The 17,035-nt window shown below is 37.0% G+C and overlaps 1 protein-coding gene across 3 annotated transcripts in view; it reads right to left on the bottom strand.

The window, feature by feature from the left end:
• The window catches only part of LOC148024743 (transcription termination factor), a 61,566-nt gene extending 44,880 nt beyond the window's left edge, over positions 1-16,686 (bottom strand). The window contains exons 1-2 of one of the 3 annotated variants that reach the window (XR_015693255.1): positions 16,439-16,597; positions 2,118-2,210 (exon numbers count right to left, since the gene is read on the bottom strand). Coding sequence is in view for 1 of the 3 variants with exons in the window: in XM_087693765.1 (XP_087549891.1) it covers positions 16,439-16,555 (117 nt within the window). In the remaining 2 variants the exon portion in view is untranslated. Of the gene's footprint in view, positions 1-2,117; positions 2,211-16,438 lie in introns of all 3 variants that reach the window. The other 2 variants (XR_015693254.1, XM_087693765.1) reach the window with 2 other exon arrangements.
• Between the last annotated feature and the right edge of the window lie 349 nt (positions 16,687-17,035).

Raw genomic sequence — 17,035 nt, 5'->3', positions numbered from 1 at the left:
CATAGCGAGTGATTCCGCAAAATGCATATTAAATTAATAAACATTTATGAGTTAGAGTGCGCACTCGTAATAAATTAAGGCTAGGATTGATTTCTAACCACTTGATTTATTTATGTAGCTGAAGACTGCTAAGTATTCACTTTTGTCGATTTAATTGTATTATTTTACTAAAGATTGTGAATGCTTCAGTTGATGTGTAGAGATAGTAACAGTGGCGGAGGAAAGCATTAAAAGATAGCGAGTATTCGAGTTATCACTTATATTTTGATGGGCGCATACCTTAGGCATGACACCTATATTTTGTCGCGCCTATTTATTGAGGCGTTGGATATTTATTTATTATTTTGTATGCGCATGGGCGCACGATTATATTATTTGTACTTGGACATTGTATTGGATATGCCTGACTCTTTGGGCACCGCCCATTAGCTTTATTTCTATTTTGTGCTAAAGTAAACTCAAAAGCCAAAAGCTTGCTATTTTGTAATTTGGGCTATTATTTGAGCTTGAAGATGATTAATACATAAAATACATGCTTTGTGGAGCGCTTACACAAGGCATGGGGGGAGATTGCACCCAATTGGTCTCTTGTTCATGTCGTGCATGCTTTTTATCTTGAGTTTTGTGCAAAAAGTAGAGTTCTTTTGTTCTTGGGGACCTTCCGGCATGCACTATGCGAGCGTACAGCATCCAATCTGCGCACCAGTGGTATCAGAGCGAAGCTAAGATCAAGAGCTTCCAATCGCTACCTATCTTATGCAAAGGCAGAGCTCCTAGAACGATCGAGCTCTACGGCCAATCTCATCGCGAACGGTCGATACGGATGGATTCCTGGTAGACAAGAACCTCTGTTTCCATCCTCTGATCGCGAAGGACCGGCCTGCAACAGCAGAGGACCACTCCTACATGCTCTCATACAAGTCATGGTTACACAGAGATAAACTCTATATCTTCAAAAGCTTAAAAGCTTTCATTAGTATTAAGCTTAATAATAAAACTTAAAGGCCACAAAAATTTGACGTCTGGTAACTCCACATGTCCTCAGCGTGATTTTCGGCGTGGAAAAACGACTCTCGAAGCTCAATCCATCCGCAAAGAAACAAAGATAAATAAAAGAAATTTCAAATTCCGTACTTTCAATGGCACCCGAGATGGAAAAACTGTTATTGCATTCATCAGTCAGTTTGATGATTACTTTCATGAGGAAACATATACAGAAAAAGATAAAATCAAGTCTCTCACTAATCATTTAGTGGATAGAGCATCTCTTAGGTGGACCGTGATTCGTAAGAGTCTAGATTGTCCCACTACCTGGGAGAATTTCAAGAAGAAGTTTATGCAGAATTTCCTTCCTCCATAATTCCATGAAAAAGCCATAAAGCAATGGGACTTCCTCCATAATTCCATGAAAAAGCCATAAAGCAATGGGACATTCTTCAACAAAGAGATCTGAGCTTATTCCTCAGTACACCGAACGCTTTTGAAATGCATTACTCCAGTTACGCATGCTTGAAGAATTTCAAGAAGAAGTTTATGCAGAATTTCCTTCCTCCATAATTCCATGAAAAAGCCATAAAGCAATGGGACTTCCTCCATAATTCCATGAAAAAGCCATAAAGCAATGGGACATTCTTCAACAAAGAGATCTGAGCTTATTCCTCAGTACACCGAACGCTTTTGAAATGCATTACTCCAGTTACGCATGCTTGAAGACGTACCTGAAGCAACACACAAGCGCAAGTATATGTCTGGATTACTTGGGCATTACTACGCTAAAGTCAATATGTTCAAGCCTGCAACTCTTGAAGACGCAATTTCTTTAGCTCATGACACTGAAAACAAGCTTCGAGGAAGAGACAAGCGTCCACAGTAATTTCAAACCAATGGTAACTATGGATCTAAGCAATTCAACTCAAATTTTAGAAGATTTAATTAAGGTCGTTTTCCTTCATCATCTTTCCGTAAAACTTGGGCAAAACTACCTGCTTTACCATCCAATACTAATCAAAACCCTAAGCCTATTTCACAGCCAAATCCTAATATTCCTAAACTTCCTGTCATTGCAAACAATAATGTATCTAAAGCCAAATCTCTAGTGTGTTACAAATGCCACCAACCTGGACATCTAGCAGCCAATTGCCAATCGAAGAAGCCACCTGTTCATATCAACTACCTTGGAGCAATGGAAGATGTCGAGCATGAAGAAATGCCTGATTTCACGGAAGATGAAGACGACATTACTACTCCTTCGGATACTTTACTAGGTATACCAACTCCACATTTTTTATTGACAATGAAATGTTTAGTGCATGGAAAAGAAAAGATTATTTTACATGATGATGGTAGTACTCATGATTTTATTTCTGCAAAGTTAGTGAAAGAATTGAAATTACAAACTGTACCTACACATTATCGCATTAAAGCAGCATTCTTAAGCACAATGTATAATGGAACACAAGAGGTGCATGATTTAGAAATTCAAATTGGTCAATACACTGAAAGAATGAATTTTTTAGTTTTACCATTACAGTCCAGTTATATTATTTTAGGTATGCCTTGGCGTCATTAGCATAACCCTGACATAGATTATTCCACACATTCAATTAATATTCAATTTCAAGAAAAACATATTATATTGTATGGTATTGCATGCATCTAATGTTTTTTTACTGCTTTCTCATACTCAAGCTAAAAGTGCATTACGCAAAAATAGTAAATCTTATCTCATTTGGATGAATGAATTGCAAGTTAAAGAAAACCATATGCACCCTAGGCATAAAGAATTTTTTGCACACTTTAAAGACTGTTTTGCAGAAAATCTACCACCTGGTTTACCTCCTTTACGTCCAGAAGATCACAAAATAGATGATTCCTGGTACACAACCATCTTGTAAAGCACCATATAGGCATAACCAAATAGAGCAAAAAGAAATTCAAAATCAAGTTGAGGAATTACTAAATAGAGGATTGATTAGACCTAGTAGTTCTCCATTTGGTGCACCTATTTTGTTAGTAAAGAAGAAAAATAATACCTATCGTATGTGCATTAACTATCATGCTTTAAATAAGATCACTGTAAAGAATAGATATCCAATTCCTAAAGTCGATGACCTTATGGATAAACTACAAGATTCTGCCATATTTAGTAAAATAGACCTTAAATCTGGTTATCATCAGGTGAGATTAGATAAGTTTGACATATTCAAGACTGCATTTAGGACACAATTTGGTCATTATGAATTTTTAATGATGCCTTTCGGATTGACTAATGCACCTGCTACATTTAGTAGAACGATGAACCATATATTTTTAAAATATCAGCATTGTGTTATTGTATTCTTTGATGATATTTTGGTGTTTAGTCAAAATGAAAAAGAACATTATGAACATCTATCATTGGTTTTTAAGTTATTGAAAGATAATCAACTATATACCAATCCGAAAAAGAGTAAGTTCTTTAAAACAGAAATTGAATATTTAGGTCATATTGTATCATCAGATGGTATTAAGGTTGACCCTAAGAAAATAGAAGCAATATTGAACTGGCCTATACCTAAAAATGTGCATGAGTTACGATCTTTTCTAGGTCTTGCTAGTTTCTACAGAAAGTTTGTGCGTAATTTTTCATTACTTGCTTTGCCTTTGACCAAACTTTTAAAGAAATGTATTGTTTATCATTGGTCTGATAATCAACAGAAATCCTTTGACTTATTGAAACATGCATTAACCCATGCTCCTGTTTTACAACTACCTGATTTTAATAGACCATTCTTTTTAGTAGTTACTGATACTAGCGGATCTGAAATAGTAGCCGTACTTATGCAAGACAATCATCCTATAGCCTATTCTAGTTGTAAACTGAAACCCTCCGAACTTAAATATTCCACATATGATAAAAATTTATTAGCTGTAGTACAAGCTTTAAAACAATGGAAACATTGCTTAATGGGTTCTGAGTTTATGATTAAGATTGACCAACAAAGTATTAGACATTTACTTAGTCAATCCCAAATATCTGACCGACATATCAAATGGACAGCCTTCATTCAAAGTTTTCATCCGATTATCCAATATCAATCAGGTAAAGAAAATGTAGTGGCCGATGCATTAAGTAGAAGACCCACCATTCATAATATTTATGTTATATCATTTGATTCTTTAACTCCTATGAAAGATACTTATCATCAAGACATTACTTTTCATGCTAATTGAAATAAATTAGTTGAAAATAACTGGATTCCTATTGATTCAGTCTTATAATGATGGATTCATGTTTTATGAAAAGAGATTATGTGTTACAGTTCCATTCAGATCTTTTGTTTTCAATGAGATTCATTGTCCTCCATATCAAGGACATAAAGGTATCATATCTACTTTACGTACATTAACTGAAGATTTTTATTGGCCACATATGGACACAGATGTATCTAACTTTGTTTCTGAATGTTTGATTTGTCAAAGAGTTAAGAGACATCACGGTAAACAGTATGGATTACTTATGCCTTTATCTATTCCATCAAGACCATGGAAACAAATTTCTATGGATTTTATTACTAGATTACCTAATACTAAAGCTAACCATGATATGATTTAGACTGTAGTAGATAGGTTTAGTAAACAAGCATATTTTATTCCATGTAAAAAACTTTAACAGCATCTCAAGCAGCACAATTGTTTTTCAAAACTGTTTTCACTAACCATAGATTACCAAAAGTTATTATTTCTAATCGTGATTCTAGATTTTGTAACAACTTTTGGATTACTTTGTTTGCTAACTTAGGAACAAAAATTGATTTTTCATCTGCATTTCATCCTGAAACTAATGGACAAACAGAAGCCACTAACAGTACTATTTTAGATCTTTTACGTGCTTACACTATTTCTAAACCACAGACATGGGACACACATTTGCATTTATTACAGTTTGCATATAACAATACACCACACACATCTACAAAGAAAGCACCGTTTGAAGTGATTTATGGTTATAGATTGTCTACACCTATTGCATCTTTATCAAATAGAATTCAAAGTGCTGATAATATTGCTACTATGCGCGCTACTATTTTTTATGAGATTAAAGACATGATTGCCAAAGCCCAGCAATCATATACCAAACAAGCCAATAAGAAAAGACAAGCAATGAACTTCAAAGTTGATGACTATGTTTGATTGAGAATAGAAAAACGTAGATTACAAAGTGTAGATACACACCCAGTTGTGAAATTAGCACCTAGATTCTATGGACCATTTAAGATCATTCACAAAATTAATGACAATGCATTCAAGTTAGAATTACCACCTCACTGAAAAATTCACAACACATTTCACATTAGTTTATTACGACCCTTTAGAGGCCAATTGCATGTACACCCTGTTTATGCAAACCCACCTTTGTTAGAGGAAGAGACTGAAATACTTGAACCTGAAGCTATCATAGACATTGACTTTATGACCACTAGAACTGCCCGAAGATATTCTAGATACTTAGTCAAATTTAAGAACCATCCTCTAGAGGAAGCCCAATGGATGCACGCTAGAGACTTAAATGCTTTCCCCACTCTGTTAGCTCCACATTGAGCTAATAGCAATTGAGATCAATTGCTATCCCACCCCGGGGGTATGATGCTAGGAGGCATATTTCACAGTGGATTCCGTGCCACGGTGGATTTTGTGAGGTTTTACGGTGGATTCCGTAAACTTTGTTAACCAGGGCTCATACACAAAGTGGATTCTTTGTGCCAGAAGTTGATGGGGACACCTATCCTTTTCGGGCATTTCATTAATTTAGTATGTACATGAGTAATTCCATAGCGGGTAATTCCGCAAAATGCATATTAAATTAATAAACGTTTATGAGTTAGAGTGCGCACTCGTAATAAATTAAAGTTAGGATTGATTTCTAACCAGTTGATTTATTCATGTAACTGAAGACTGCTAGGTATTCACTTTTGTCGATTTAATTGTATTATTTTACTAACGATTGTGAATGCTTCAGTTGATGTGTAGAGATAGCAACAGTGGCGGAGGAAAGTATTAAAAGATAGCGAGTATTCGAGTTATCACTTATATTTTGATGGGCGCATACCTTAGCCATGGCGCCTATATTTTGTCGCGCCTATTTATTGAGGCGTTGGATATTTATTTGTTATTTTGTATGCGTATGGGCGCACGATTATGTTATTTGTACTTAGACATTGTATTGGGTATGCTTGACTCTTTGGGCACCGCCCATTAGCTTTATTTTTATTTTATGCTAAAGCAAACTCAAAAGCCAAAAGCTTGCTATTTTGTAATTTGAGCTATTATTTGAGCTTGAAGATGATTAATACATAAAATACATGCTTTGTGGAGCGCTTACACAAGGCATGGGGGAAGATTGCACCCAATTGGTCTCTTGTTTATGTCATGCATGTTTTTTATCTTGAGTTTTGTGCAAAAAGTAGAGTTCTTTTGTTCTTGGGAACCTTCCGACATTCACTACGTAAGCGTACAGCATCCGATCTACGCACCAATTGGTGAGACCGAATGGCATAACAATATATTCGAAGTAACCATACCTTGTACAGAAGGCTATCTTCCATTTATCTCCTTCTCTGATCCGTACAACATTGTAAGCTCCTCATAGATCAATCTTTGTGAAGATCTTACCTTTTCCAAGGTGTTGCAAGAGCTCTGGTATCAACGGCAAAGGGTATCAATTCTTGATTGTTATCTTGTTGAGTTCTCAATAATCCACACACATTCGAAGTGACCCGCCTTTCTTCTTCACGAACAGAATTGAAGCTCCAACAGGAGACTTCAAGTACCCAATGAACCCTTTGGCTAAGTTCACATCAATATTCTTCTATAGTTCAACTAGTTCATCAAGGGATAGCCTATAGATGGGTCCAAAAGGTGATGGAGACCTCTCATAGAGTTCTATAGCATAATCATATGGTCTGTGCTCAAACAAGAGATCTACATTTTTTTTTCAAAGACATCTTGGAATTCTTAATACTGGCTTGGTAACTTGACTGACTTATCCTTACTAGATTCTTGAGCTGGTATATGATATACCATATAGGTCAGTTCCTGCCTTGCTATATACATAAAGGCTTTGGCTCCTAGATATACCAACTTTTCTTGATTTTCATGACATGTAATCTTTTGCTTAATCCAATTAATTTCTGAGTTGTGTTTCTTTTGCCAATGTATCCCAAGGATGATTGGATTGTGAGATTGGATATGCTTTTGCCAAGGCATCCCAAGGATGATTGGATTGTGGCATTTGATATGACATTAAACCATACACGAGATTTGTGATCGCCAAAAGTTACCATGAGTGGTCGAGTTTCCTTGGTAATATCTCCAAATGCTAGAGATCTTCCATCCACAACTTCAGCTGGTGCAGGATTGATCTTTTTGAGTACTAGAACCTGATATCTATTCACAAAGCCATCATCAATAAAACATACGGAGGCTCCAAGTCGATCAAGGCTTTGAGGAAAATGATCTTTCTTGGTAGGATCATATGGACTATGACAAGGAAAGTTTCCATGGGTATGGTTGGAATCGAGAGACCCTTTCTTATATCAAGATCCGCTTGTACGGTCTCATTCACAACCGAACATCCTCATTTTCCTACTCGAGAGTGGTTGCAGCAACTCTTGGGGCTCTTGCTCTCTTATTTGGGCAATTTAGGGCAATATGTCCAAGGTTTCCACAATATAGACATAGGCGATTCTATCTTTGTCTTTGCTTTTCTTCTAGGGTCAAGGATTGAAATTTGATATTATCTATTTGCATTGGTTTGGTCTTGATTTCTTCTCTGATTGGGATTGGATTCCATTGGCAAGGCCTTAATTCTTCTCGCTTTTCTTACTTCTTCTCAAACAATCTAGTATCACACTAGATGGCTTGCATGATATAATCGTTGAGTATTTTTGCCTCAAGCATGGTGAGCATGAGGTCCTTGATGTCATCTTGAAGATCCCATTCGAATTGGTTGATAAAATACTCCTCGTGCCAAGTGAGGCCACAAATTAATTACCTAAATTCAGATGCATAGGCGAAGGCAAAGTGGTTACCTTATTGTAGCTTTCGAAGTTTTGTTTTTTCTACTTGATCGGTGTGTATCACACTAGATGGCTTGCATGATATAATCGTTGAGTATTTTTGCCTCAAGCATGGTGAGCATGAGGTCCTTGATGTCATCTTGAAGATCCCATTCGAATTGGTTGATAAAATACTCCTCGTGCCAAGTGAGGCCACAAATTAATTACCTAAATTCAGATGCATAGACAGAGGCAGAGTGGTTACCTTATTGTAGCTTTCGAAGTTTTGTTTTTTCTACTTGATCGGTGTGTCTGCATCTCCAAATGAGGAAGTGAGCTTGCAAAGAAATGCCTCATAGTTTTGAAGTACTAGCTTATTCTTTTCCAAGATTGAGATGTACCATGATAAAGCTTAACCACAAAGCAAAGTTCCAATGAATTCCACCTTGGAAGCATCATCTAGATACCTATCCGATTGCATGTGAATATAGAGCTTTACCTATTGCAAGAATCCCCTGAACTTCGAACGGTCACTATTGAACTTCTCTGACATGTTGATTGTGGGTTATCTTCTTAGGGGTTGATAAACACGCGGAATCATCTCATCACTTTCTCTATCATTCTGCAAGTCTTGGATCTGGTCTTGTATCTCTTGAAGCGCAAGGCCTAGATACATAGGGTGTTCTATTTAAAGTTGCACTTGTCATTTATTTAAGTCTTGAATTTGTTGTTGGAGGTTTTGAAGGGAGGCCACGATTCTTCAACGGTCATCTCCATGGTGCTTAGTAGGGCGAGAAAGCAATCTTGCCAAACTATTATGGAAGTACTAGATTGTGCTTCAGAGACAAGACTAGATGCAAGATTTGTTACAAGAATTCTGATTACAAGATAATACCACTTAGGGGCACAAGATACAATGATAATCTAACAAAGATATGGAAAATCCCACAACCCAAGACTGTAGGTATAGACACAAGATCTCCCTCGACAAGGATGAACAAGATACAAGACAATACTAGACAAGATCTCATACTACAAGATTACAAGGTGACAAGACAACACGAGTATAATGAAAGACAAGACAATACTAGATATCATGACTAGATAAAAACTAGACCTAGAACTTGAAGTTACTTACTATGAGGTCTCAACTCAATGAACTCCCAAGACTAGCATTGGCAAGACTGAGGAGCTCTATGATGAGCCCCTTCTTTTATAGGTGTTGAAGGGCAGCTAAAGATCTTCTAGAATGTTCCATGATGACATTATCGATTATGCATGTAATAACATGATATATCTTCTAAAAGGTTTTATGATAACATCATCGATGATGTAAGCAATGGCATAGCATATCTTCTAGAGGGTTCCATGATGATATGGCAAGGGCAAGTCCACATGGGGTGTGGATTCATATGGCAGAAGCAATAATTAATCCATACATTTTATGTCTGTGACACATGGACTTTCTAAGAATCTCTCTTACCATAGAAAACGTCAAACATAACACTCTTCTCTCCAAGCTTGAAGTCTCTTTTGGCATCATTCTTCTTTGCTAAAAATATCTTTGGAGATTCAACTACCATGGAAATGGCCGGTTCTTTGACTTTCTCCTTACCCTTCTCCATGAAAAGATTCTTGGGACTTCATGAAGTAACTTATATATGATGAGAGTTTGAAGTTAACGTTGGATGGATCCTCGAATGATAGATGATATTGAGATAGGCCTTCACATTCGTAATATTATATATCTTAAGAGTCTTCTCAGTAGAGAAATCTTCAAAGACCTTCGCTTTAGCCTATGCTTTAGCCCTTCTCTCCATCAAAGCTTGAATTTTTAGATCGGCTTTGAGCTATTGATATCTTTGTATCTTTTCATAATCAAAGAAATATACAAATACAAAGTGTCAAGAGCCTTCCAATTGTTCACCAAAATTCTCTTCGTATCTTGACATGGTGAGAAAGTTGGACCCAACGATCTTATCATCCATAAAATTTCTTACAAAGAAAAAGTCCTTGCTCTGATATTAATGTAAGCATGTGAAAGAACATGAGAATGACAATACTTTAAACTTAACCAACTCAATCAATTATCACCATGAAAATTAGAACAAAAAGAGAGAGAAAATAATCGACACGATGTTAAGAGAAAAACCGACCCCTCCCTCTTTATAGCAATTTATTGAAACAAACCATATGCACCAAGTGCCCGAACCATATACAAAAGGGTTGATTTACTACAATTTTGAAATTTAGAAATTTGAATCCTAATTTTTACAAACTCCAAACAGTAAGCTAATTTTCTTCTTTAGTGCTTGAATTAGGTTTATTCCAAACGAAGAAAAAAACTTCCAATATATAGATGTGGAGCTTTTGTGCTCAAAAGTGAAAAGTATATGCTACAAATGACAAGTGTTTTTTGAAAATGAAAAGTGTAAGGATACTTATCTCTTCAAAATGACACATGTCCTATTCTAGACGCCACATGTCACTTTTCTAAAGGAAAAAACTTCTAAACTTTCTACTCTAAAAATCTCTCAAATGGTTAAGAATTTGAGATAGCCGTTGAAGACAATATTGTTCCTTGCAAAATTCCAAAGCCTTTGATATAAACAAAATTTTCATTTGAGAAATTTTCAAAAATAATAACCTCCTAAATTTTAGAATATGCCAAATTTTGTTTCTAGAGAGCTTCATTATATGGGTTCACTAATTCATGGTTCATTTCTTTGATATAAGCAACCGGTTTCACTTTCTAAAACCACTCGGTATATATATTTTTAGTCTTAGTCATTCAAAGCTTTATGATCAATCTGACCACTTGACTAAACTTTTAATTTCTCTTGGACATCTCGTCAATGACAACCCAAGTATAAATATAAGGCATTCTGGCCATTGGCTACCCTTAAATAGAAAAATTAATATTAATCATATTTTGAAACACTTATGTAATACAAATCGCCTTTCAAAGTACATGAGCATTAAATTAATTTAAATCATTGAGCCAATATGTCTTCATAACAATTGATATACAAAAGGTTGATTACATCAAAACTGCATATTGTAAAGATTGTACTTTTTATACATTACATGCACTTGAAAACTCCAAAATAATTCCCTCTTTTTATAAGGATTTCGACACTACCAAGCGTCACTATAAGCTTAGTAAGACCTCTCTAAAAATACCAATATTTTTTTCTTTTTGTAAGAAGTTAGACATTGCAAAGCATCACTATAAGCTTCATAAGACCTCTTCGAAAATAGCATGGTATCAACTTCTAGTAACTTGTTTGAGATTTAAAATTTTAAAGGGGGAGAAAAATATAATATATAAGCTACACAAATTTGTTTTGAAAAAAATAAACAAGCACTAGCTTAGATTGGTCTTCATCTAGTCCCAAGACTTATCCATCATATAAATATCAAAGAATTTGCAAAACATACATGGGAAGAATTAAATTAAAAATTTTAATCAAAGGCAAAAAAACAAGAAATGCATTTAAATTTTGACTTTTGTAACTTATATTATGAATTTGAAGATTCGCCTCTAGTGAAATATATATCCAAGCTAAGAAGTACAATAAGTCATATTAAAGGTATCGAAATGACTATCCTTGAAAAATATGTAATTGCAATGATGCTTGTATGTCTTTCAAAGGAGTATGAGTCTTTAAAGGATACAAATTTTAGTCTTGAATCACCAAAACTTGAAGGGTGTATTTCATCAATTTTGCTAAAAGAAAAAAACTCAAAAGGCAAATCAAGTCATCTACAAGCAGACACTTTCGCATAGAGACATAACAAAATAACCTTAAGAATGCTACTATCAAAAGTGGGTGTAACAATAGAAGCATAGAAAACTACTATAATAGACTTTACAACACCAAAAAAAAAAGAGAAAATTACAAAGGGAGAACTCAAAGATATGCCCATGAAATGAAGTCTATATATCAAACATGAGACAATCACGTACAGTAGTGAGTCACTAGTTGCCTGGGCATTGGCACCGGTTCCCTCTCCCCAATAGGATTTACAATAGAATCTACAGATGATGAATACCAAACTGTGGAGAAAAGAGCCTAAATAAATAGGCCAAAAATAATGCAATAAAAGCATTAGGTTGGCCAGCATTTTATGTTGGTCAGCCAGTAATAAATGTTAAAAACACCATAAAAATGGCACATTAAAAATACCCAAAATATCTAGAATATCTGACCCACTGAACCTTGTGCCCAGACTCACTCATGAGCTAACTACACTACTAATAGCTACCATTATAGGAGAAAAGGCCACATCAATTCTAAATGCAGACTAAGATACTTACCTAAATGCAACCGTTGCAAGAAGATCAGTTGTCGTAAAGATAAATACAAGTTTAAAAGACAATCAAACTTTATGGAAGAAATTAACAAGGACATAAAGGCGAAAGACCACCTTTTCTAAATACAAAAAGCCATGAAGAATAAGCTAAAGATGAAGAAGATGAAATGTCCAACCACCTGCTAACAGTAGCAAATACGTACCCAGTAAAGGGGACTAGAGGAAAGAGAGTGACACACTTGCACATATGGGAAAGATACAATGTGCAGGCGGCATTCACTAGACACCAAAGTGCAAAGTGATACATCTCTAAGTATCTAATGATAGCCTAAAACCTACATATGCATCAAAGACAATGTGAGCTAAGATTAAATAACCTATAGTAGGTTTAAAGTAGGGTTTTAGATAAAAGAGAGAAGAATCAAAGTGAAAAGCGACAATAGGAGAGAATGGCAAGAAATGTAAACATGAATGTAAAGCACCAAACTCACACTCTAATGAGACAAAAGATAAAGGATTACTTTGTGAAACATCTCTAATCATAGAGTTTTTTCTACTCCATACCGATACCAATCTGAATCTCCATGGTAACTTACAATTGTTCCCTACATAGCTAAAGGAATACTATAAACATAATCAAGATCATACAAAAATGAATTGTATGAACTTGCCATTAAGATTATTTATGAAGAACTTGAACTTTCGATTGTGTCTTAAGAAGATTATCTTCTCTCAACTGAGATGTAATAAGTCTTGTTAGCAAAGTGCTCCAACTAAGATGCACCTTGTAAAGGAATATGAGATGAAAAAGAGTTGGGCCTCGATGAATGATCCCCAGAAAAAAGGTTCATAGATGAAGCTTTCTTCTCCAAATTAAGATCGTAGTGTCTTAACAAAGCCTCCATTGAAAGAGTAACCTGAGAGAACATCAAAGAATCTAGAGATGGAGTGGTTTGAGCCATCATGAAGCACATGACGTATAATGTAATCACGAACAAACCAAGCAATCCACGATGGCCTCAAGTAACTCTTAGAAGAGCACTAGCTCTAATAACATGTGGAGATATATTAGGGTTTGCAAAAGAAAACACCAAGTGTATAACCACAATTAAAACACAAAGAACTCAAATACAAATGCTTAGCGCAAAAACACAAACAAAGAAGAAAGAGAACTCTCAAGTGAATGAATAAATGCCATAAATGAAGGAAACAATGTAGAAGACACTCAAAAACAAAGCTGTCCAACAGCCAATGATTCTCGTGGGGGAGGGCTAAGGAGATAGTCAGAGAGTATTGGGGACAAATCCCAAGAGTTGTAACCACCCATCGGAGCTAAGATGATGCTAGAAGTGGAAGGCAACAAGCTAGAAACCAAAATGCAGTAGTGTCAAAGGCTGAAATTGGTAAGCACAGCAATGTAATTGCTGGAAGAGAAGCGCAGCTGGTCACATTCCACAATAAACAACTGGGCGACACCTGGAATGTCGGATTTTGATAACCTACAACAAACACAAAGTACAAACTAGGAACTGATGTGAATGAAGCAAGACATCAGGACGACATGCTGAAATGCAAATGCAGCAGCTGGACAGCCATTAGAAGGAAAGCTGATGGCTGAAATTTGCAAAACAAGAATGAACGAAGAGGCCAAGCGACCTCCTACTTATATATGTGGATCCTCCCAACGTTTGGATGTTTTGATTATGGAACACAAAAACTTTGATAATCTTTGGTTTTGGGGCTGTTTTTAATAAGTAAATGCAGATCCAATGTGTGATGCATCTTTTTTAGCTTAACAAGCCTCTCCCATCTCCCCCACAGAGTGTGAATGATCTCTATCCATGTCCTACACAAAGTCTTTGCAATGGGGACTTCCTAAAGGTCAATAGCATGGCTACACCTTGCAATTCAAATGAACCAAGCAATGGTATTAGGCTACTAGCAAGTCAACTCTCATCTATGACACTGTCTTTGAGTCCACTATGTTTGTGAGTAATGTAGAATGGGAATCCTACTCAAATGCTAACCAATGATGGCAAAAGAGTGGCTCCCCCAAAAGTCCTCGTGTCCACATGCTAGGCCTTTCTATGTGACCCAAACTACTACCACCCATGTTGCTACCATGGTCTCTTTTGTGCCATGGAGACCTAAGGGCCCTACTCCACACCCCTGAGGTCTAGGACAATCCCAAAGTGCCTCTAAATCTCCTCTAACAGTACATGTCTTAGTTCTAAGGACAATCCCATAGACAACACCTCTGAGTCTCCTCTAACTCTCCAAATCCCAACATTGTGCTTTATGATTTGGCAGTAGTTAGACAACCCAATTTGAAAAATGTCCAAATAAAAAATTTTGCACGTTTGTTGCATTTTACCTCTTCATAGATGATATTGATAGGCTCCCTTGCCCTTTTCTACGACCATGGATCTTGAGCAGCTTTCTACTTTTGAAAACATTCCCTCAAAGAGATCCTTGAGGGCAGTACTTTCCTCCTCAGCTCCCTTAATTTCGTTTAAAATACAAAAATTCAACATTAAAGGAAAGACATTGTTGTCCTCTCTTCTTGACCTCCCTTTGATAGATCTTAAGAACAGAAAATTTAGGCCAGGAACACTTAACTCAAATTTATTTCTCTTATTTGAGTTTTGCTTGGTCAAAAAAAGGGGCCACAAAGGACAGCCCCATTTCAGCCCTCTCCATCCAACTTGCACACCTAAATTCCATCGTCAGCATCTCACGCTCTCAACATGATGCACTTCAACACCATCATCATTAGCCCCTCGGACCTCCACACTACATCGTACTATCATGACTAACCCTGCTGCTGTTACAACTACTCCATATCTGTCAAGAACCCTCTTGCAGTGGCAGTATCATCATCAACTGCTGCCACAACTATCACACTGCTATGGAACTACCCAAAACACAGATTTCCCTTCCCAAATTGCTGCACTGACTGTCTATACTGCTGTACCAGGTCCAAGCATAGATTTCAGCAACCAAGCTACTTCCAAAATTCAGGTTTCGCTGGCCCTGCTGCCCATGCAACTGCATCAGCCACCACCCTACTATTACTGTAAACATCACCAAGTGCAGTTGTTGCTGCTCCCAGACCGCTCCCTCTGTATAAGCATTCATCTTGCATTCTGGAATCCTTCAGCTACTGGCTAGCTGCTCTCTCATTCCACTTATCCAAGCATTCATTTTTATTTCCAGAGTCCATACTGCACTTTGTTAGCCCTCTTGTCTTCAGAGTCAGTTAGTCTTCCACTAGAGGGAACTTTGGACTTCAAGTAGTTCAGAGCCAACAAAACCATCCTTAGTATGATGCATTGATACAACTTTCACTACAATTCTCAACTTTCCTCATCAACAAACTTCAAGTTTCCAAAGTTTTGCAGAACCCAAAACCGTACTCTACGAAATAGCTTCTGCACATTAGGGGAGTATACTGGCAAGAGATTGTTTTGCTTTCTTGCAGCCTTTGCTAATGACTTCCACTCTAGGATGTTCTTGAAGATTTAGATATACCTTCACAATCTCTAATGCATCAGTCTATAGTGGTTTTCATTCACATGTCTATAGATACATAACACGAGGAAAATATGTTGTCAGCAACTAAAGACAACGAGCATGCAAAATTTCCATAAATGCATTAGCATCAGAATTCGCCCTATGGTAGCATGAACAAAACTGGCAAATTATGCAAGATAGATAACCTGGACTTGCAAAGTATGCAAGATTGATATAATGGGTACAAGGATTGATATTTCTGGATCCAGTTTAAGTGCACCAGTGGAAAGCCCTAGTTTGCCCTCAAGGACCAAGCTGTGTATTGTAAACCTGGCTAGCATGAGAGTTATATGAAAGGATTTCATCTAGTCCCATCAAAATCCGTGGTTCAGCGCATGAACTGCCTCTCTTTCCGTACATCATTCTAAAGATGGATTGGGACAATGATAAATTGATTGTTAGACAAGGAGTTGCTCTAAGTGCACGAAGTTCAAAGGTTCCGAGCAAGCCTAACGAAATGCGAAGCGATGATACGATCATCGCACGTGAAAGGCATACAGAGAGGAGCGGACCTTGTCTTCGAGCTCGGCTTCCTCTTGGGCGAGAAGGGCCTCGTCGCAGAGTAGCGCGGTGGTCCACTGCGAGTGATGCTCCAGGGTGGGAGGGCGCAGGGTCGGAAAGCGTAGCATTTGTGTGATTACTTGGAGCGTCTGCTCCGGCACAGGCGTTTCAAAGTGTGCCTCTTCTCTTTCGAACTGGGCCCGTGTCACGCGTGGTTTATATTTGGCAAAACGGTCGGAAACCAACCTTTTAAGTGGCTACTAGGTGCTCTCCCACGCGAGCACAAACACAGAGTGAGCTTCACATCCTAAGCCAGACTTTCGCCACCCAAGGTACAAGAAGTTAGGGAACAAGAAGGGCAAAAACGTGTTGAGAAAAATTAGAGAGCAAGTGATACAACTGACTTGGATCAAGATGTTGGGATGGCTTTTAAGCAAATGGAGCAATGACTCCAACAATTAGAGAGCAAGAAGTTAAGGTACAAGAAAGAGAGCAAGTGATGCAATACAATGGACTTGGATTATCTGCATGCCACTCAAGATGTTGGGATGGCTTTTAAGCAAATGGAGCAATGACTCGAATAGTAGGACCTCACATTCCACAACACC

Source organism: Lygodium microphyllum, chromosome 15 (genome assembly GCF_053477565.2).
Source record: "Lygodium microphyllum isolate KBCC chromosome 15, Lygodium_microphyllum_v1.1.10, whole genome shotgun sequence".
Classification (NCBI taxonomy): Eukaryota; Viridiplantae; Streptophyta; class Polypodiopsida; order Schizaeales; family Lygodiaceae; genus Lygodium; species Lygodium microphyllum.
This window is presented reverse-complemented; position numbering and strand designations above follow the sequence as displayed.